We start from the raw sequence: 20,577 nt of genomic DNA on the forward strand, positions 1-20,577 counted from the left end.
AATTCTGAAAAAGACACCAGGTACTTCGAAGAGAAGAAACTCTTTACAACACCAGGACTTAGAAGAGGTAACTAAAGAGAAAGTCCTTACACAGAGAGCTACCCGATGTACGTGAAAGCCTACAGTGGGACCATCTCTTCTAGGTCAAAGGCATTTTCCCCCTAACAGAGACTGCGAGGTTTATGTCCGACCCATCCTTGTCTACTCCTGGAAAGGGATATTGACTTGAAACTGTCCAAGAGCTCAGACCAATCCAACAGCAAGAGAAAGGATGGCCGGGGTGCCCACCTCAGGGAGGAGCTCCTGAGCCCAGCCCTGGAGGCCTCAAGGGTTCAGGGGCCCACTCAGATTGTGCCGGAGAGCAAGAGAGGGGAACTGGGTGAGCAAGCATTGCGGCTTTGTCTGTTTCCTGTTTCAGCAAGGCTTCTGTGCAAAAAGAAACACAGTACCAAGAAGGGAAATGCTAAGGGGGCCCAGAGCCACGGATTGAGAGCTTGCACTTTATTCGACTGCTGTCTTGCCCCATCTGAGACCAGAACCAAGATCTGCCCAGGAACTGGAAAGCTTTCCTGAGCCGCTTGGGTTGGAGCCTGGGACCAGAGGTAACTGAGGAGGATGTGCTTTTGCGTCTAGGTTGGGGACTTCCGACTCTAGGGTGGGACAGAAGACGCTCCAAGCTTCCTTGGGCTGAAGGGGAGACACAAGAGCAGATGGAATAGTTTAAGAGCATTGGGTGTTGGGTAACCAAGAAATCACGCTGTGTTCGTTTTCAGAGCCATTGGCCACGGCCCAGCGGTACAGCTTCCACGCTCCATCCATCAGATTAGATTAGGAGTGAGTCAAATGACAGGGTTCAGGCTACCCAGTGACAGAGGCTTAGTTTACCAATCTTTTACACTTCCTCCAAAGCAGGAATTCCCAAAACAAGAAGCTGCCTTCCCAGCAGCTTACGTGTAGACCCTTCTCGGCTCACACCAAGAGTTCTGGCCTGGGAAGGCCAGGCCCGTGCAGGAAGCCATTCGCTGCACACACACAGCCAGGAAGTAGGAGCAGAGACCTAGACAGGCAGCGACAAAGCACTGTCAGGCGAGAGGCAGCACCTGGATGTCCCTCTCTGGCAGTGTGGAGAACTTCCCCTAGCCAGTATGTCTCCTCCAAGCTCCAACTGGGCCCTGTCATACTGCCAAGGAGCCCCCCACAGATGCCAGAAAGCCCAGGCAGTGGCCCAGTGACCTTTCCTTGAACCACATAGGGACCAGTTCCTTTTTCTTCTACAGCCCATTCCTGTTAGTCAGCCATCCCATATGGCTTCTTGTGTTTAAGCAAATCAAGATAGCCAAGCTGCCCCAGAAAGCTTGGTATGATCCAACTCAGCTGTCTGCACCAAATCTCCCAGCTGTGAGGCCGTGGGGGCCAAGGAATGCCCCGCTTCTCTGAGGAGCCATTTCTACTGCAACTCCCTGCTAAGGTAACAAGCCCCAACATCTGCCCCTGAGGAAGCAGAGCCGGCAGCGAGGGTTCCAGCAGACGAGCACAGACAGCCCAGTAGAGTCCAGAAGGATCTTCTCTCGTCTCCTCCCCACAGCCCTTTCCTCTCACAGTGAGACGGTGGAAGGATTCCCCATAACCAGAGGTCCACCTCCTCCGCCTCACCTGGAGCCAAACAGCGCGGGACCTGGCATCCCACGTTTACTAGTGGGATGCAGGCAGGCTGGACACCAGTTCTTCACCCCCCGTCTCTTCTTTATCTTTCTGCCAGGCCTAATTGAGAAGATGGTTGTGCTCAGACCACAGAGAAATCTTTTCTCCTTGTGGCCCAAACCCAGAGGTCAGATGAACCAGAGTAGTAAATATGATTACAGGCTGAGGTCAGCACCTCCCCATGCGGTGAACTGTACCCCTTCAAAGAGAGAAGAGGTCAGGGGACTAGAGGATGGGGTGTTCTTGGTCCGGGGAGTGCTGTTAGCTTGGGACCTTTGTCTCATAGCACCGAGTCTTCAGTATCCAAGATCAGCAGGACAGGATCATAGTTCATTATTATTACAGAAAGTTAACATTTATTGTGTGCTATGTGCCAGATGCTTAACACGTGTTTTCTCTTTAATCCTCATAATCTTATGAGGTAGCTTTCCATTTTATAAATGAGGAGACTGAGGCTTAGAGATATTTAATAGCTTGTTCTAAAGCACATAGGTAGTAGGGCACAGAGCCAGGACATAAAGCCGCACAGTCTGAGCCCAGAGCCAGGGTTCCCTCACCTCCCCATCCATGGCAGAATAGCCAGGGGCTGTGGCATAGGATGGCACGGTATAGATTCTGGACATGGAGTTTCTAGTTCCTGCATCCAGTCCTTATAACTTAATATGAATGGGCCTCTTAGGTCCTTATCTAGGTTTTTAAATACAGAAAGTGGCAAGTGGGAAGTCAGGAGACCCCTACAGAGTGAGGAGAAAAGGCTAAAGAAAGTGGAAGCGATCCAGGGATAGGGCCAGAGGACAAGCATGGACGACCTCACAGCTCTGCTTGGGGTCAGCCCTGCTGAAGATCAGAGTGTGCCCGCCAAGCCTCGAGAGTCAGGCAGGTGAGAGCATACAGGGCTTGACCACATAAGACCCTTCTCAGGGAGAGAGACCAGTCCACCCATGCCCCTAGAGAAGGAGCGGTGTGATCAGAGGGAGAGCAAGAGTCTCGCAGAGAATTCTAGAGAATTCCGGACTGAGCCAGAGGGGCAGCGAAGTTCCAGTGAAGGGGCAGAGAGGCTGCTACCTGTTGCATCAGCTTGGCCTATAAATAAGCCCAAGGGGCCAGAGCCGGCGAAGCTGAGCTGTCGGTGAAGATGAGGTACCCTTCTCTGGCCTACCCAGGAACTAAGGTTCCCAGGGTAGTGGGTAGTAAGGTTGTGGCACCAAGAGAAGTGGCAGCTGTAAGGGGGAGTCCCTCTTCCCTCCCAGTCGCTCTGGTGACCAGTGGAGGCAGGGCACAGAATTTCCAGTGCTCAGGACCCAGCTCAGCCAAGCCCAGCACCCAACTCAACCGAGCTACCAGAGGGTTCTAGGAGAATAAACAGATTTGCAGAAGATAGGTAAGGAAGAGTCTGAGAGAAAAGGACACAGAGAAGAAAATAGAATTTGAGGGTTATGTGAGTAGCTGGAAAGGCCATGAAAAGGGGGCACAAAGTGTGGCCTCTACACAAAGGCCAGGGGACTTTTGGTTACTGTTTTTGTTTTTGTTTCATTTTCGCTTGCAATAGCCTTGTTGAGGTGTAATCTATGTGGCTGCTGGTTTTGATGGCACAGTCTGTGTCTGGGCTTAGGAAAGCAGACTTGGCACCATACTTAGCTTTGACAGGGAGGTGATTCCAAAAAAACAGAGCCCTCAGCCTTGAGTGATGAAGCTGGAAGCTCTGAAACAGGTTCCGCCAGCACTGGGCTTGTGGCAGGTGTTTGGCCAATACCGATTCGCGTTGACCTGCACCTCAGAGTCGGAGCCCAGTCCTGGGCTGAGTGGAGTGCCAATGGGCCAATGTCTGGAATTCATGACTGGAGCAATTAGGGTGGGGTTTCCTTGGGAACCATGCCCAGGGCCAGGCTCACATTAGCTGCTAAGAGCTAAGAAGAAAGCAGTGATGTTGGTCTCAGGCCTGGCCGCACCTTGGGGGGTCTGGTTATCCCTCCAGGCCATTCATCCATTCTAGTAACAACTTGGGCTGAGAGAGCAGTAAAGGTGCTGGCTTTTCCTTTAGATTTGGGAACAGGGAGCCAATTTAACTGACTCTCTAGAAGTCCCTGGAAAATGAATACATCCCTGCCGTCCAAAAGGTTACACGCTCTCGATGATTTTTATCAATTATTTCTCATGGCCCCCTGATTAGAGGCAGGGTGAGATGTTTGGTTCAAGGAAGAAGTGGCAGCCAGAAAGACCTTTCCACTTTGCAGAGGGGGAGACACTTTGCTAAGGCCAGAGAAAAGGAGAAATTAGCAGAGAGACTAGATCCAGGAGTCTTGACTCCCAGTTTGACATCAAAACCCCCTCAGTTTTCAACCCACACGTATGTGCTATTTCTGCCCCCTTGTCGAGGCAGATAGTCATTTTTCTGCCCATCTCTTGACCCCTCCCTTACTCCTCCCTCTTGGCATTTGGCAGGCCCAGGCAGCTATTCCAGGAACTGGAAGCCAAGCACAACAGGTGCTCAGGAGATCATCATGATCAGCCCAGACCCCAGGCCCTCCCCTGGCTTGGCCTGGTGGGCCGAGAGCTACGAGGCCAAGTGTGAGCGTCGGCAGGAGACCCGTGAAAGCCGTCGCTGCCGTCCCAATGTGACCACTTGCCGCCAGGTAGGGAAGGTGCTGAGGACCCAGCAAAAAGAACATCTCCAGAGAGCCCGACAGCAGCAGTTCTTCAGGAGAAGGAACCTGGAGGTGGAGGAGGAGGGCAAAGCACGGAGCTCCCGGGCCCGGGAGCAACGTTTCTCCAGGAGGCCAGGCCAGGCGACTGAACTCAGGAAGCCTCTGTCTTGGGCCAACAGGATCCCTTCCCCCAGACAACAGGTGGGCCGTGTCGAGGGATACACTGCTTTCAGGGGAGGGGGTGTCAAGGGGGTAAGTGGGTTCAAGGTCACTAAAAAGTTATTTGAATTGAGTCCCTTCTTTCTCAGTCATATAGCAAAGTCTCCCTTTAGCCACTTGCTCATTCAGAGATTTTTGATGTTGTGTTTTTTGTTTGTTTATTTAGCTACTTTTTTGTTTTACACTTGCCTCATAGGAGAAAAAATAATAATTTTAAAAACGATTCCATAGCTAATTCCTAATACCAGTTTAACTTTAGGCAAAATATACGTATCTTCTACAGCATTCTTTCATCCATCATTTTATTGTATGCCAGGTACACGGGCCAATCTTCTTAATGCCCCCTTGACACACACACACACTTCTCTCCTCTATCCTGCTGTGAGGTGGGTGTCTTCTCTCTTTCTCATTAGTGGAATGGGCCATTCCAATTCCACTAAATTTGCTCAGCTAAGGCCTCATCTGGTCCAGGAAGCCTTCTCTGGCTTCTTCACCTCTGCTCTCTGTGGTCCTTCTGAGGTTATAAATCCTCTAAGATTAAGTAATCTTAGAGTGCCCATTAACCTGGCCTGGGAAGAAGCAGTGTTGGCAAAAACCAGGGTAAGTTAAAATGACCTCAGCCAGCAAACTACTGTGTCTTCACATCCGTGTTGTGAGCATGCCGACACTCCCTGCAAATGCCCGGCATCGTGACCCACTCAGGGAAGGTGCTGGGTCAGGGCTTAACTATGAGATCTGCTGTCCACAACAGGAGGTGCTGTTCAGAAAAATGATCCTTGAGCCCAACTGTAAGATAAAACCAACTGTGTACTTTCTAAGGCAAGAAGGTTGCTGAATGCTTTTGTTGAAAAAAAAAAAAATTAAGGAGAAAAAGATTAAGAAACACAATTAACTAAAGAACTCCACCTGAGCCTATCAACTAAGGTTTTATTGAGATTGAGTCTGTCCCCATGCTTAGATTCCACAAGTATTTCTTATCCTTTTAGTTTTATAAGCCTAGAATTTTTGAGTGTGTAAAAAGAATATATTAAAAGAACAGACTAAATTGTGCCAACTACTACTACACCCCTCCCTACAACTCCCTATTTTACCTTCTCTTCATACATGCCTCAACGATATTCCAGCTATTACTAGGAAGAAGGAAGCCATCTCTAGAATATGAAAAAGACTTTACAGATCATCCACTCCAAACTCATTACACTGAGAGGAGACCAAGACCCGGAAAAGGCAGGCTCTAATCCCTGGTCCCCTCGCTCCCCACTCAGACCAGTTCTCTTCCCGTATCACCATGCTGGCTGTGGAAGTGGCTGAGACCAAACAAGATAGATCAGGGATTCTAGAGAGTGTACCTGGAGACAAGCCCTGCTCCTGATTTGCCTGGCCTGAGAAGGAGCATTCCTGAAAGGGAGGGCAAGAGCAAATAACCTTGTAGCTTTGAAGGCTTGAAGGGATTGCTTCAGTTTTCTAGACCTGAAACTTGGTCATTGGTTCATCTTTCTGCAATCAGCTGGAGAATCCCATTCTAAGAGGCTCGAGGTTTCCAGCATCCCACACTTGCTTTCCAGGTGTCAGGGACCAGCTCTGAGGCCTTTCCAACCCAGCATCACCCTCTCTTATGCATCTGGAGGGATCTGGCTGATCACCCCCCGTCTCAGGCCGGGGGCCTCCCACCACGGGACTTTCCCATCAAGAAGCCACCCAAACATCACCGTGGTAAGAGCAGAGTCTCCCTCCTTCACTGGGGCTTGCAGAGAATCCTGCCTCGTCAGTCCCAGAGCACTGGCAGTGGAGAGTCCCCATCCCTCCCCACTTCCCCCACGTCTTCCCCCATGAGTTCTGAATCACTTTATCTCTCAGGGACTCAGACAAAGGAAAGAGCAGTGCAGCCAACAACCAAGAATGATGCCAGTCAGCAAACCAAGTGAGTACCTTTCATGCTCCTGACTCCAACTCTCTGGCATCCCGCCCACTCCTCTCTTCTAAGCTTTTACCTGAATACCCTCACCTAGTACTTAGAGAGGGTATACGATGAATTTCCACGTCCACCTTAATTAAGAGGAAGGCCTTCCTCACCCATTTGGCTCTTCAGAAGAGATTAGAGAAGGAACCAACCCACTGCCTCCCAATGGTGCTACTTTCTTTGATCCATTGTCATTTTTGTTTTATTTCCTCTCTTCCCAGTTGTGGAGTTGCAGTTCTAGACAAGGTAAGAAAATCCTCACCTTGGAAAGGTTGAATTAAATGGTATCTAAGCTCCTCTAAGACCTAACATTTGGGAATTCCATTATAAACTCAGCTGGGATAGAGGGACACCTTCTCCCTGGATGGGCGTACACATGCGGGGCTGAAGGGACTCTCTCTGAACCAAGAAAGAAAGTTTACTCTACATAAGCCAACTCTGGCTCTGGTTCCATGTCCTGGGACTTTAGGAGAACTAGATCTTCTTGGATACCTTTTTTCTTTCTCTCTAGGAAATCATCCAGCTCTCAGAGTACCTCAAAGTAAGTAACATCTGAACTGTCTGTCCCCTCAGCTCCTCCTTCCATCTACTCCCTCCTCCTCTAAGTGAATCTTACCCTCTTGTGTTTTGCCCCCCGCCAGGAGGCCCTACAAAGGGAGCTGGTTCTAAAACAGAAAATGGTGGTTCTCCAAGACCTACTGTCCACCTTGATTCGGGCCTCTGACAGCTCTTGGAAGGTAATGGAAATGAAATCGTAGTCTGAACAAAGCTCACGGGCTTTTAAGTGTGTCCATCTCATTCTTCTTTCCATACCATCCCAGCAAGAGGAGAGGTTTTCTCCACACTGAAGGGACAGTACTGAGACCTAGAGGTCAAACAGGTGACAATAAACATATGGGAGGGCTCTGCTAAATCCGGGGTCATCCCACACTTGCCTTCCAGGTGTCAGGGACCAGCTCTAAAGCCCAGAACCAAAAAGGGCAAGAATTCCCATTTTTTAATTTGTTAGAAGAAAAGAAGATCCTAGTATATCTGGTACATTTAACATTACTGAGTGTGGTAAATGTCAACTATTTCTGTATGAATTCACAGCAACATTAACCCCAAGCCAGCACACACCTACTACTCAGCCCAGACATGAATGTCAGAGTGCGAAGGGGCCTTGGAGAGCTAGTCTAACTTTCTCCTTTTGACAATGAGAAAACTAAGTGTCAGAGAAGTCAAGTGACTTACTCAAAATCACACTGATGGTCAGAGGCAGAACTGAAACTAAAATTCAGACCTCCTGATTTTAGTCCATTTATTCAGCAAATATTCATAGATCATATTCTCTGTACCAAGCACTGGAAATAATGAGATTAATTAGACAAGGTTCCTGCTTTTAGAGAGTTTGTGGTTTTGTCAGGGAGACAGATGCCTAAACAATGCAGAGATTTAAGAAATAAATGTTTTCAGGATTTAGTACTATACAAGAAGGAATGAATAACTCTAGAGAATATGAGAACCAGGGAAATATTTACAGTTATATAAGTATTTTCCAGGCACATGTGGAAGAAGGTACTATACTCTAGGCAGAGCGTACAGCACAGGCAAAGACCAAGAGACACAATATTGTCTTGTGCAATGAGTCACTTTTTAATCTCAGAACCCCTTTGTACTCTTTAAAAACTTTCTTGAAACCCCCCAAAATTTTTTATATTTACCATATCAGAATTTACCATATTAGAAATTAAAACAGGACTCTTAATATATTTAATCTTAATTAATATGTAATCTTAAGTTTAATACGAATATATTAATTTAAAAATCACAATAGTAAATCCCTTACGTTAACCTGAATTCTATAATTTTACAAACAATAAGTATATTTTTCAAAAAATAGTGAGAGGAGTAATACTGCTTTAAACATATGCAGATCTTTTCAATGTCTGGTTGAATGGAAAACGGCCATGGTCAATGTGCTGCGATACTCCATTTTTGGTTGAAGCATATGAAGAAAACTTGGTTTCATTCAGATCTGTAGTTGGAAAAGGGAAGACCTCCCTTGCAAAGGTCTCGTGGGTTCCCACATTGAAGGACCCCACACTGAAACCCCTAGACTAGTGCGTTCAGGGAGCTGCAGACATTTGGCACCACCAGAGCATAAAGCACCAGGTGCAAAGAGAGAACGCACAACCTCACGGGCCTCAGTGAACAGCTAACCTGCCACATAGACGGCTTGTGCTTAGACAGAGAAACGTAAGGGGGTGGAACAAAACTGAGACGTTGCAGTGATGTAAAACGCTTCCCAAGCTCGGCCCTTCCTCCTCACATCTGTCATTGTACCTGGGTTTAGGCATCTATGTTCGAAGTTCCTGATTTAAGGAAGTCATTTCCATCAGTAGACCAGGAGCTTGGGGCAGACAGCTGTGCATGCCAGGTGGCTTCCAGTGCTGAACTAAATCGAGATCATCTAACTCCTTTATTCAACAGACATTTGATAAGTTCCCACTACATGCTGGGCTCTGTGTTACAAGGGAAAAAAAGACTAGAGTCCTTACTCCTGAAAAGCTCACGCTCCAGCCAGGAAGAGAGAAACATGTAATAGACAATCTAATACAGCATGATAAAGCTACAACAGCAGTGTCTACAAAGTGACACAGGCTAAAGAGAAGACAGCTATTATTCTGCCCGAGGTGTAATAGGGTAGGCTCTACGAGACAGACACCATTTCAGCTGGGTCATGAAGGATGAGTAGGAGTTTACCAGGACAGAAGTGGGAAGGATGATGGGGAAGAAAAAGCAGAAAGGTAAAGAAACCAGAATGATGACAGGTGTAGGTATGACAAAGCACTGCATGTAGCAGAGTGTGGCTGAAATTAAGGGATCACGTCAGGAGAGTTCCAAAGACCAGAAATGGCCTAACAGGTCTTTAGAATTATGAGGTTTAAACTTTTTCTGTTTAACAGGGTATTTCAAACCTAAATAATGTATGGACTCCATTTTAGAGGAAAAACACAGATATCTCAGATCCATGAGATTTTGTATTACACCCGGTTTGAGAAACACTGCTATAGAGGATAAGCAGGGTAGCAACGGAACTATGCTTCATGTGGGTTTAAAGTCCTACAATGTCTGGCCCATCCTTAGAAGGAACTCAATTTATAGCTCTGGAACTGAATGGAAAGTGAATGATGAGATCTGCTTTAAAAGGTTCTCTGATAACAATGAGGACCCTAGCTCTGGGGCGTAGGGGTGGGGGGTGAAACTCTTATATCTCAGGTAAGACACAATCGGAGCGTGAATGACAGCAAGCCGGGTGGGAATGGGAAGGGGAGTTAAGAGACAGGTAGACCAAGAGGGGCAGTTTCACTCCATACTCCAGCAGAGGTTCCTCCGCTGTGGTTTTCTCTCTCCCTTCTTCCCATCCCTCCCACTACTCACCCTTCTCTTCCTCCTCCCTACCAACGCCCCAGCTTCCTGTTTTTAAGAAAAATGGTCTCATACTTTTCAGTTAATAGCTTTTGCTTCCCTCAAAACAAGACAATTCAACCTTCTACCTCCCACGGAAGCCTCAACTTCAAAGAAAGGACAGCCCCAGTTTGTGATACTTGGGGAAAAAAACTGGGAGAATGTGGTCAGAATAGGAACTCTGGCATTCGGCCCAGGTCAGGCGTTTATTTTTCCCATTTGGCATCCTTGATATGAATCTCGAATTTCACATGCAGAAAAGCTCAGTGCAAACTGTCAGAACCGCCAGGATCGGCTCCCACCATCGCCTCCACCTCCAAGCTGACTCTGGGCCTTTTGGATGCAATAGACCCCAGGGCACTACTGAGACTCCAACCTTCTGAACAGAAACGGTTCGGGCGGGAGAGAAAGTGAGCTCTCAGCACTGGGCAATACAAAAACAGGAGCAGGACACAAGTGGGTTTTTAAGTTCCGCAAAGTGGAAATGAGATCTTGAGATGACAATGCAGCAGGGGATTGGCTGCAAGTCCTAAGCCACCTCTGCTAGAACAGAAACGAGCTGTGTGGGTCGGCTGTGTGGTGAGCTAGCTGCTTGTGCTTCTGGAGAACAAACAGATCAGAGGCAGGGGAAAGCCACGCAGAAGCAGGAGCTGAAGCCCTCAGACCGGCACCAGGTGTGTATGGCCTCCGCCTTGCTCCCTTTTCCAAATAGGGGTACTGTATCCCCTGAGCCCTGGGCTCCAGCGGTGCAATTGCTCAAAAAAGTCCACCATAGGACTGTAAAAGGTGCTTCACCCCACATACAGTACTACTGGGCTTCACGTGGGGCAAGTTGGGGCTCAGACCAGGAAACTAAACGCCCCATTTGCAACAATTTGGCTGCAACTGTCCTGCCTGCCTTGGGGAGTCTGGGAAATCGGAGCTGTGGACAAGAGATATTTTAAAACCCCAGACTTGGGTGGCCCTTCATCCCACTGAAAGGGCTATCCTAAATTGTCTTCTACTGCAACATGAATGGAAAAGTAATCTAGGGTGCGGCTAAAATACAAAAACAGTTGGATGAGGCAAATATCAAATTAAAACCACAGTTATGGGAGGAGGAGAGAGGAATTACCCAAAAGGGGTAGGAGACTGGGAGAAATGTAAGAACTTTGCTTCAGGCTGGTTGTTTTCTTCCAAAACTATAGCAAGATAAACCTTAAACTCTGTGGGTTTGACTGCAATCTGCACGGTGAGTCCGGTGAGTCCGAAGGAGATCTAAAGCAGGAGAGTGGGTGCCAAGGGGTCGGATTTCAGGGTCTGTGCGTTGACAATAGACAGGCCACTCGGGGGGAATGCAGCCCTGTAGCAGTTACTCCAAAGCCCAGGACAGGGGAAGACTTTGTCCATCTCTTTCATCTGCCCCCAAACCCTGTGGTTATCATACAGGCCAAATTCCCGACTCCCGGCTCTCATGCGAGACGTTAGGAAAAACATTAATAGGAGGAGACACTTGGAAAAATTATTTTTGGCAAAGCCTTTTGCTTTTGCGAGGCCCAGCTGAGTAACACAGGAAGCAGAAAGGGTGGGGGCGCCCCCTGGCTCCCGTGGTTAGAAGAATCAGCCAAACAAGAGCAAAACAGGAGCTGTAAGATACCACTTCCTGCCTGGCCCAGGTGCCCTGAAACGCAGAGGGGCACAGACCTCAAAACAGAGTTCCTTCCTCTGCCCCAGGCCGTTACAGACCGGAACTGTTGTGAGGGCTGGAAACATCCAAGCTGCTTGACTGAGAAGAGCCCTGGAGCCTCAGGCCTGAGGAAAGATACAATTTCTAGACCTCAAGAGTGTCCTACAGGGAGGGCCTGGCTGGAAAAAGCCAGAAAAAAGGATATGAAAATCGGTTACTCCTAAAGAGACCCAAGGCCTTTTCTCTAGGAAACTAGCTCTCGAAAGCACCCTCCCCTCCCCACACTCAGTCATATACACGACCATAAACCAAACTCAGGGCTGGAAAAACAAAAGCCCAAACTGAGAGAAAGGGACAAGTCTATAGGTGGAGGGCAGAACAAAGCAGCGAGGAAGTTAGCTATTCAGCTGAAATACTGAAAAATGGAGAAAAGGTATCTGCTGGCTCTTCTCCACCTTCAGCCTTGAGATTAGCATCCCTCCTGGAATGTCCACGATGGCATGTGACAGACCCGGCTTATGAAGAAATAGAATCTGGCTTTCTGGAAAGCTCTCTAACCACACACCCTACATTAATCTCTCTCCTCTATTTCTTGCTTTCTTAAAGAATTTCTCATTTTGAGTCGTGTGTGCGTGTGAGTGTGTGTCAGGGAAGAGAGTATATTAGTTTGCTAGGACTGCCAAAGAAAATACCAAAGACTAGGTGGCTTAACCAACAGAAGTTTATTTTCTCACAGTTCTGGAGGCTACAAGTCTGAGATCAAGGTGTCGACAGGGTCGGCTTTTTCTAAGGCCTCTCTCCTTGGCTTGCAGGTGGCTGCCTTTCCCTGGGTCTTCACATGGTCTTTCCTCTCTCTGTGTACCCTGATGTCCTAATCTCCTTTTCCCATGAGGACACCAGTCACACTGGAACGGGGCCAACGCCAATTACCTCATTTTAACTTAATTACCTCTTTAGAGACCCTGTCTCCAAATAGTCACATTCTGCGGTGCTGGTGGGGGACACAACAGTGGGTAAAGGAGAGAATGTATATTCCCCCTGGGAGGAGAGACCCTGTTAGCCTTACTGGTCTATATTTTAGAGGTAAAGGTCCATGTATAAGACTGAGAGAAGGTGAGGAGTACAGAAGAGCCTAGACAGACAGGGGAGAGAGGTAATGGGGGGTTACGGGAAACGTTCCTTCAACTGGATCTCTGCTGTGATACCCTGAGCCATTTCATAGAGAAGCTCAAGGTACAGAGAGGACTTTGGAGGCCAGTCTGATTCTTCCTTCTCCTATTCCAGAAAAAAAAGACAAGAGCCTCTTCTACACAAACATCCTTTGTCATCTTTCTTCCTCCCTACCTCTTAAAAGAGTTAAGTTCTCCAAACATTGAGCACAGATCATGTTCTAGGCAGTAGGCTGGGAATACCAAACAAAACATTTTGTACACTATATTTTGGCCCAAACTCATTAACTCATCCCATTTGTTCCAGGGACAGCTTAATGAAGACAAACTGAAGGGCAAACTGAGATCCTTAGAAAACCAGCTATTCACCTGTACCCAGGTAAGCACTCTGGAGGACCCTTCCAGGCCAGGAATCTAGAATTAAAGAATGCTTGAACCTCAATCTTTCTCTGTAGAAATGCTCCCTGATAGAGATCGACGCACCTACTCCTAACTACCCAGTTCTGGCTTTGCCATTTTCACCTTGATCCCCAATTCACCATATGTCCATACCCTGTCTCCGTCCTCCTCTCCCTTTCTCCCACTGTCCTTCCCTTTGTATCCTGGGAGGAAATCCCAGCACCAAGCACTTAGCCAGCTCCAGGGAACCTTGAGAATACCTGGAATTGTAGGGAGGGACCCTTGGTAAAGATTCACACCACCCAGATAGACCTGCACAGGTCCCAGCCTTTGAATGGATAAGCTGGATGTTATAATGAAATTTTGCAAAATGGTTTTCATTCCATGGGCAACTTTTATCTCATAGCAATCCCAGGGAGAAAGTAAAAAATTGCGACTCTTGGCTTTCCTGTGACATTGTTATCTCTCTCGATTGGCCTGATCTTGGACTACAAAAGACAGAAAGAAATCAGCTTTCACACTTGAGAAGCGATGTGTTTCTGATAGGTGAGGAGATGTCACATAGGAGGAGGCAGGCAGACTGCTTCCATTCGAGTTAGGGAGATGAGGCAGACCTGGCCACACAGGTGGAGCCTTGCAGGAGAACTGAGATTACATAGTCTATAGATTTGCCGATCTACGAGTTTTGTTTTTTCGGTATGACCTCCTTTGTCAGATTCTTATGAACTAAATGATGCCCACCACGCTCATAAGAGATTGACATGTAATCCAGAATGCCAACACATTCATTTTCAATGGGGAATAAATGTGGCCAGTGACCAGGCCAGTTAAGTCCAATAACTGAGACATACCCATGTTCGACCTCAACTAATAATTCCTGGATATGCTTTCTAATGAAAATTCCAAGAAATAAGGCCCATTCACATTTAAGTCCAAATTTTCAGATGATTCCCAAGCTAAATGGAAACGACTTCACACTGATCCTTAAATCTGCATTATCTAGGCTACTGCTTACCCAGTAAAAGCTGTCTGCCTTCCTCAAAATCATAAGGGCATAAAAATGAAAAAGGCATAGGAAGGTTAAGATCCCCCAGTGAATTTACAAAATTACTCTTTTCTTGACCCTGAGCCAGGAGGAATTTTTAAAATGTAAATGTATTAATTTTAAAACAATAATTGAGTTTACTAGGGATTGCTCTGATCCCTGAAGCTACAAAAATTAAAAAACAAAAAACAAACAAAAAACATGCTCCTTGCCCCTGTCCTGAAGGGGTTTACAGTCCCATAAGGCAGACAGGTGAGTCCACAGACTGTAAAGATAGACATGCAGGGGATACTATGTGAACACTAAGAAAAGCTACCTAATCTGTAATGAGTTGGGGGATGGAGATGGTTAGTCAAGATTTATCAGAACTTACATGATTCTTGGGCTGAATCATGAGCGTGAATAGAAGTCAATCAGGTGAAAAGCGTGGGTAAGCATGCTCTAGGCAGAAGCAGCCATATGGGAAAATGCAAAGGCCATAAAGCAAAGTGCTTAGAGAATCTGCAAGCAGTTCGGCTTGGGTAGAGGCAATGAAAGTCTGGGAATGAAAGTCTGGGCTTGTAAGTAGGAGCCATGCAAGGAGTTTAGACCTAATCCTGAGGATTCTGAGAAGCCACTGAGATTTAAGCAGGTCAGGACAGGATCGGATTTGCATTTTAGAACCCTGCAGCTGCAGGACTAAAAGAATTTGACGGGAGGCAAGTCTTGAAGATAAGGAGACGATTACATTAATCCATCTAATAGTATTATTAGAGCCTGAACTAAGGACAGGGCAGTAGAGACAGAGAGGAGATAGGTGTGAACAGGAAGGGTTGACTGGACAAGGGTCAATGCCCAGCTGCTTACTGGGAGAAAGTGAGAGAAATCAAGATGACTCTTTGGTTAGAGCTTGGGAGACTGGGTGGGTGAGGACGCTGGTCACTGAGATGGGGGAAGCACTGAGACAGGGGAAGCCCGGAGGAGGGAGCAGTTTAGAAAGATGATTTCTCTTTGGAAATGTTGGGTTTCAAGTGCCTAGGGGACAATTCCCAGCATGTCAAGGGCACTGTTTATTATCCCTACTCACCCCTCACATCACCTGAGGGACTCTCCCTGCCCACCTCCAGCTTGAAAACAAAGCTCCACCAGATTACTGGTGTCTCTGCCCTGTGGGCAAGGACCAAATTCTTTTCATTTCTGTATCCCAGCTCAGGATTTGGCATACACCTCAATGTGTGTTTGTTGAATTGCATCAAATTTACAGAAATATTCCCCTTGGGGAATGAAAAAGGTGCTAATGGAGATGGAAGATCAGAAAAACAGCTATGAACAGAAGGCCAAGGAGTCACTGCAGAAAGTGCTGGAGGAGAAAATGAGCGCAGAGCAGCAGCTGCAGAGCACGCAGGTGTGGGAGCGCTGCGCGGTGCTCGGGACTGGAGACGGGGGCCTCTGGGAGACCCCCAAGGTACCACCCTCTTCCTTGATCTCCCTCAGAGGTCCCTGGCTCTGGCTGAGCAGAAGTGTGAAGAGTGGAGGAGCCAGTACGAGGCGCTGAAGGAGGACTGGAGGACCCTGGGGACCCAGCACCAAGAGCTGGAAAGCCAACTCCACGTGCTTCAGTCCAAACTACAGGTACCAGGCCCTGAGGGAGGGGAAGTGGGAGGAAGAGACAGAGTTTAGGGGAAGGGGGGTTGGTGACAACCGTGATAAGAGAAGCTGCTGGTGGGTTGCGGGCCCCAAAGGCACCTGAGAGCATCCGGCTTTCAGTTCCTCGTTCACTGCCTGCTTTGTACCAGACTCACTGTTCTGGCTCTGAAATCTAATTTTGATTGAGCGAGGACATCTGCACTGCTCAGGCAAACGAACTAAGTGTACACTGGAATGACACCATCCAAACGCGAAGGGCTGGAACATTCATCAGCCTACGGTCATATCCCAGCCCACTCTCTGCGCCCTCTCCCAGGAGAGCCTCCAGTTCAGAAACGCCCACTCCAGCACAGAACGAATGTCATCAATTTACTTAAGGGATGAATACTAACACAACCTACCACGTCTTTGGCAGTATCAAGGGTTCCATCATTTCCAATCTGCATTACCTGGGAGAAATTAACAACCCTCCTAAACCTCAGTTTCCTCATCTCTAAAATGAGGATAACAGTAGCTATATCATAGGATTGCGGCAAGGCGAGTGGTATTATCCATGCAAAGCCTTTAGCACAATGTCCTGCACATATGAGCCCTCAATAAATAATAGCTATTACTGTTCGTAGATTGTACTTACTTGGTTTGGAATTTTGAAGAACCACCTCAAAAGTTTATTTTACTGAAGCAGGGAACAAATACAGTTTGGTAAGAGACAAGGTGTCTCATCCAAGGAGTGAACCCAGCTGGCCCTGCATTGCACCCGCATCTCCATCTTTGTTGTTCTCTTCCTCCATCACCTACGAGGAAACTCTTATAAAGGTCTTTTTCTTTTTAACCTTAATTCTTTGTGAAAATGACCCTACCAAAAAAAATGATAGTACTAGAAGTTTAGTGAAGACATCTAGAAAAGTGATGATTTGGTATTCCTTAATTTGGGCATTTACCCAAATGAGTCCCTTATGAATATCAAAAAAAATAAAATAAATCTAATGCAGTTTGTTATGCGTGAGGAAAAGAGAAAAGGGAAGTATTAAAAAAGAATAATAAAACTTCCCTACTTTTGCATTTCCCTAATAGTCTCTATCTGTAAAATTCTCCAATTTTCTACAACTCTCCTCTTCCGTGGGATCTGCCCCAGCCTCCACCCTAGCACTGACCTGTTTCTGTGCCGGCCCCTCCTCCTCCTGCAGGGAGCAGACAGTAGAGACCTTCAGATGAACCAGGCTCTTCGACTTTTGGAGAACGAGCACCAGGAACTGCAGGCCAAGATTGAACACCTGCAGGGGGACAGAGACCTGTGTGGCTCAGATACCCAGCACTTACAAGGTACCCTTCTCCTCGGAGGCCTCTGGCTGAGTGAGTTCACAGAAAGGAAGCTGGGTGGAAAGACTTCAGTCTTTCATTTGTTTGGTTGGCTTTGAGATTTCATTTTACCTTGAGGGAAAGGCAGGGCTGTTTTACTTATCTAAGACTGAAAGTTAATTTCACAGCACTAGAGAATCAGCTTTCTTTTCCAGCCCATCCCTCAGCCAGATCACAGCTGCTCCCACATCCGTCAAATGTGTGAAGGCTGCATTCCTAATCTGAAAGAGAAAGGTCAGTTGAAACAGAAGGCATAGTGAAGGTTTCCTTCACAGCCTGTGTGTCAGCTGAGAAAGGACCAAATTGTGCGCAAACACAACACCTAACTCAACCTCACATTGTCGATGCACATAAAATCCATGGTACCTGGGTTCTGGTTTGCCTCTTCAGGACTGAGACAAGTAGAAGAAACAGCAACTACCACTTGACACAGAGGCCGTGACAAGAATAGTGCCCGTTACAAATTTCCATCCTCACATGTTGAGTTCATTAAGTCTTAGGCTCTTCTATTATGGTTTGCATTGTTTCGTTTTCAGATCAGCTAAAGAGGTCAGAGGAGGAGAAACTCACCCTGGAGACCAAAGTACAGCAGTTGCAGAGTAAGTTTCCTTTCCAGATTCTGAAGGTAGCACAGGGCTTGCAATGTGCCCGGTGCTCCTGCTCCACAAAAGGCATCGAGGGACTGGGGCCCAGTCTCTGGCATCTCCTCTACTCTGCACATTTTCAGACTCTCTTCTTGTGACGTGAGGTCATTTACATGGCTCTTCACAGGTTATCTCTCAGCCTCTGCCCTTTTCTTTCTTTTCTACTTTTCTCCTTCTGCGCCAGTGACAACCACCAGCATTTCCCCCAGAACTGCAGATTTTAAAAAGTGTTAGGTTTTTCTAAGGCATCTTATGTTTTCTAACTTATTACGTGCATGACTATGTCACATAGACCTGTCACTAAGAATGGTTCAGAAAATAAGCTCACACTACATGTCTCAGTCTACTTCAAAACTACATAGTAGGGCTAAAGAGGAAAAGGGGCTTTTCAGAGGTAAGCCATTTCTGAAAAGCTGAGAACCTGATCCAATTACTAGCTCTGCTGGCTGCCACCACTTAACCTCTGACACCCGGTGCAGAAAATTCATGCACAAAGCAGTGACTATTAAAAGAGCACGGCAACCACGGGGAAAGGAAGAACACCAACCGGCAAAAGCGGAGCTCCCACAGAGCAGGCGCTAAAGGGACAAGTCACTTCAAAAGCATGCCTTTATTCATTCAGTCCTGTTTATCAAGCCCCTACCAGTGCCAGACACCCTAGACACTTACACTGAGGATATAGTAACGAACAGAACTGACAAGGCTCCTTCCCTCATGGAGCTTACATTCCAAGCAAGCTCTACACGAGCGCATGGAGTTTCAATGACCAAATCAATGTCAGGTAGTAATACCTGCTCTGGAGAAAAATAAAAGCAGGTTAAAGGGAAAACAGCTGCTATTTTATACAGGGTCACTTGAGAAAGTCTTTTTTCTATAACATTTAAGCGGAGACTAAAGGTAAAGACATAGGAGGAGGAGCTGTAAGGATGGTGTATTCGTAACAAAGCAGCACAGACTGGGTGACTTAAAGAACAGAAATTTATTATCTCACACATCTAGAGGCTAAAAGTCCAAAATCAAGTTGGTTCCTTCTGAGGTTTCTGAGGAAAGGATCTGTCCCAGGCCACTTTCTTTGGCTTGTAGATAGCCGTCTTCTCCCTGTGTCTCTTCACGTCTTCCATCTATGCATGTTTGTGTCCAAATGTTCTCTTCGTCTAAGAGCGCCAAACACGTTATGGCCTATCTTCACCCAATTACATCTGTGAGGAACTCATCTCCAAAAAGGCCACATTCTTAGGTACTAGGAGTTAGAACTTCAACGTATAAATTTAGGGGGGGACACAATTCAACCAATAACAGATAGGAACATCTTTAACAATTAAGGCTCTAAGCAAAGTTCTGAAAAGACATCCTTTGCAGTAAATATGCTAGCACAGACAAGTGCATTCTTGTGTTTTCCAACAGGTCTGCTTCAGAATCAATCCTTACAGCTTCAAGAACAGGAGAAACTCTTAACAAAGAAAGGTCAGCAAATTTACTTCCACAAATTCTAAGATACTGCTCTTTCCTTGCCCACCTAGAGGCAGGGGGATGGACTACATGACCTATTAGGAGTCTGGTAGGTCAGGGATCTAGGGAAGCATTTCAAGGACTGGTCACTGGCTCTGAGAACACGTCAACTAGTTAGCCTCCTATCCTGAGAGGTATATAAACTGTGAAAAGGATTTTTACTCCCCCTTTAAACATGTCTGTGTTGAACATTTCAATAAATTGATTTTGAACTCAGGATTTCATGTCAATTTTTACACTTGACGTTCCAAATCACATCCAACTTCCCAAGTCTAAATCATGTCGTATGCAACAGTCACCTTGCTCTTGGCCCTTCAGTGTCTGCTGCCTTAGCTTCCTAAGAAGAATTTGTCATGTATATGGAGGGGGCAAAAGCGCCTCATTTATCTACTACTGGCCTTCTGTTTTCTCATCGCAATCACTGGGTAAAATATAAGGCAGAAATTACTATACTCATATGATATGGGTTAGAAAATGAAGATCTATGGTCACACAAATGAAGGACACAGCTAAGACACGAAAACAGAATTTCTGACTCCTAGTCCAGTGCTCTCTTCACAAGACTAAGACTGCCAGGTGGCTGAAAAACCATCCTTAACTACATGAAGATGAATTCTAGGATATGACTGCCATTCTCATGACTGAAATGAGGACAGAAAGTAAAAGAGGTTATATGCTTCAATAAAAGCATCCAGCAAACATACTAGACTAACTAGACAGGATGTGACCTATAACCAAAGAAAGTGGATTAATAAATATTCTCTAGAAGGATCTGGCATTAGACAGGACTAAGGATACAAAGAAAAATAAGATACCAGCCTTGCCCTCTAGGGGCTTAAATTCCAGCTCTCTGTCCAGGCTGAGCAGGGTCCCAATGGGCCTTCTTTAAAAGTCCAGGAAGTCTACACAGAAGCAGGCCTTCCCTTTTTCCCTCCCCTCCCTTTGCTTCGCTCCTGGAGGTTGTCTCTATCACAGGGCTCTTCCTCAGAGGTGTGGGCCTACCTATCACTGAGAATCTGGCTGCTTTTTTAGATCAGGCTTTGCCCGTGAGGAGTCCAAAGCCCTCCCAAAACGAAGTGGAGCCTGAGGGTTCAGGAACCGAGAAAGACTGGGATTTCAGAGACCAGCTGCAAAAGAAGACTTTGCAGCTCCAGGCCAAGGAAAAGGAGGTGAGCTGGTGACCTC

The 20,577-nt window shown here is 46.8% G+C and overlaps 1 protein-coding gene across 2 annotated transcripts in view; it reads left to right on the forward strand.

Moving 5' to 3' along the window:
- Positions 1 to 413: 413 nt before the first annotated feature.
- The window catches only part of TRAF3IP3 (TRAF3 interacting protein 3), a 22,056-nt gene continuing 1,892 nt past the window's right edge, over positions 414 to 20,577 (forward strand). The window contains exons 1-14 of one of the 2 annotated variants that reach the window (XM_006907681.3): positions 414 to 602; positions 4,144 to 4,547; positions 6,131 to 6,278; positions 6,423 to 6,486; positions 6,747 to 6,771; positions 7,037 to 7,066; positions 7,167 to 7,262; positions 13,118 to 13,189; positions 15,498 to 15,638; positions 15,728 to 15,865; positions 17,068 to 17,203; positions 17,776 to 17,838; positions 19,288 to 19,347; positions 20,425 to 20,561. In XM_006907681.3, the coding sequence (XP_006907743.1) occupies positions 4,203 to 4,547; positions 6,131 to 6,278; positions 6,423 to 6,486; positions 6,747 to 6,771; positions 7,037 to 7,066; positions 7,167 to 7,262; positions 13,118 to 13,189; positions 15,498 to 15,638; positions 15,728 to 15,865; positions 17,068 to 17,203; positions 17,776 to 17,838; positions 19,288 to 19,347; positions 20,425 to 20,561 (1,455 nt within the window). In that variant the 5' untranslated portion in view covers positions 414 to 602; positions 4,144 to 4,202. Of the gene's footprint in view, positions 603 to 4,143; positions 4,548 to 6,130; positions 6,279 to 6,422; positions 6,487 to 6,746; positions 6,772 to 7,036; positions 7,067 to 7,166; positions 7,263 to 8,424; positions 10,650 to 13,117; positions 13,190 to 15,497; positions 15,639 to 15,727; positions 15,866 to 17,067; positions 17,204 to 17,775; positions 17,839 to 19,287; positions 19,612 to 20,424; positions 20,562 to 20,577 lie in introns of those variants that run through there. The other variant, XM_006907684.3, reaches the window with a different exon arrangement.

This window comes from Pteropus alecto, unplaced genomic scaffold (assembly GCF_000325575.1).
Source record: "Pteropus alecto unplaced genomic scaffold, ASM32557v1 scaffold101, whole genome shotgun sequence".
Taxonomy (NCBI): domain Eukaryota; kingdom Metazoa; phylum Chordata; class Mammalia; order Chiroptera; family Pteropodidae; genus Pteropus; species Pteropus alecto.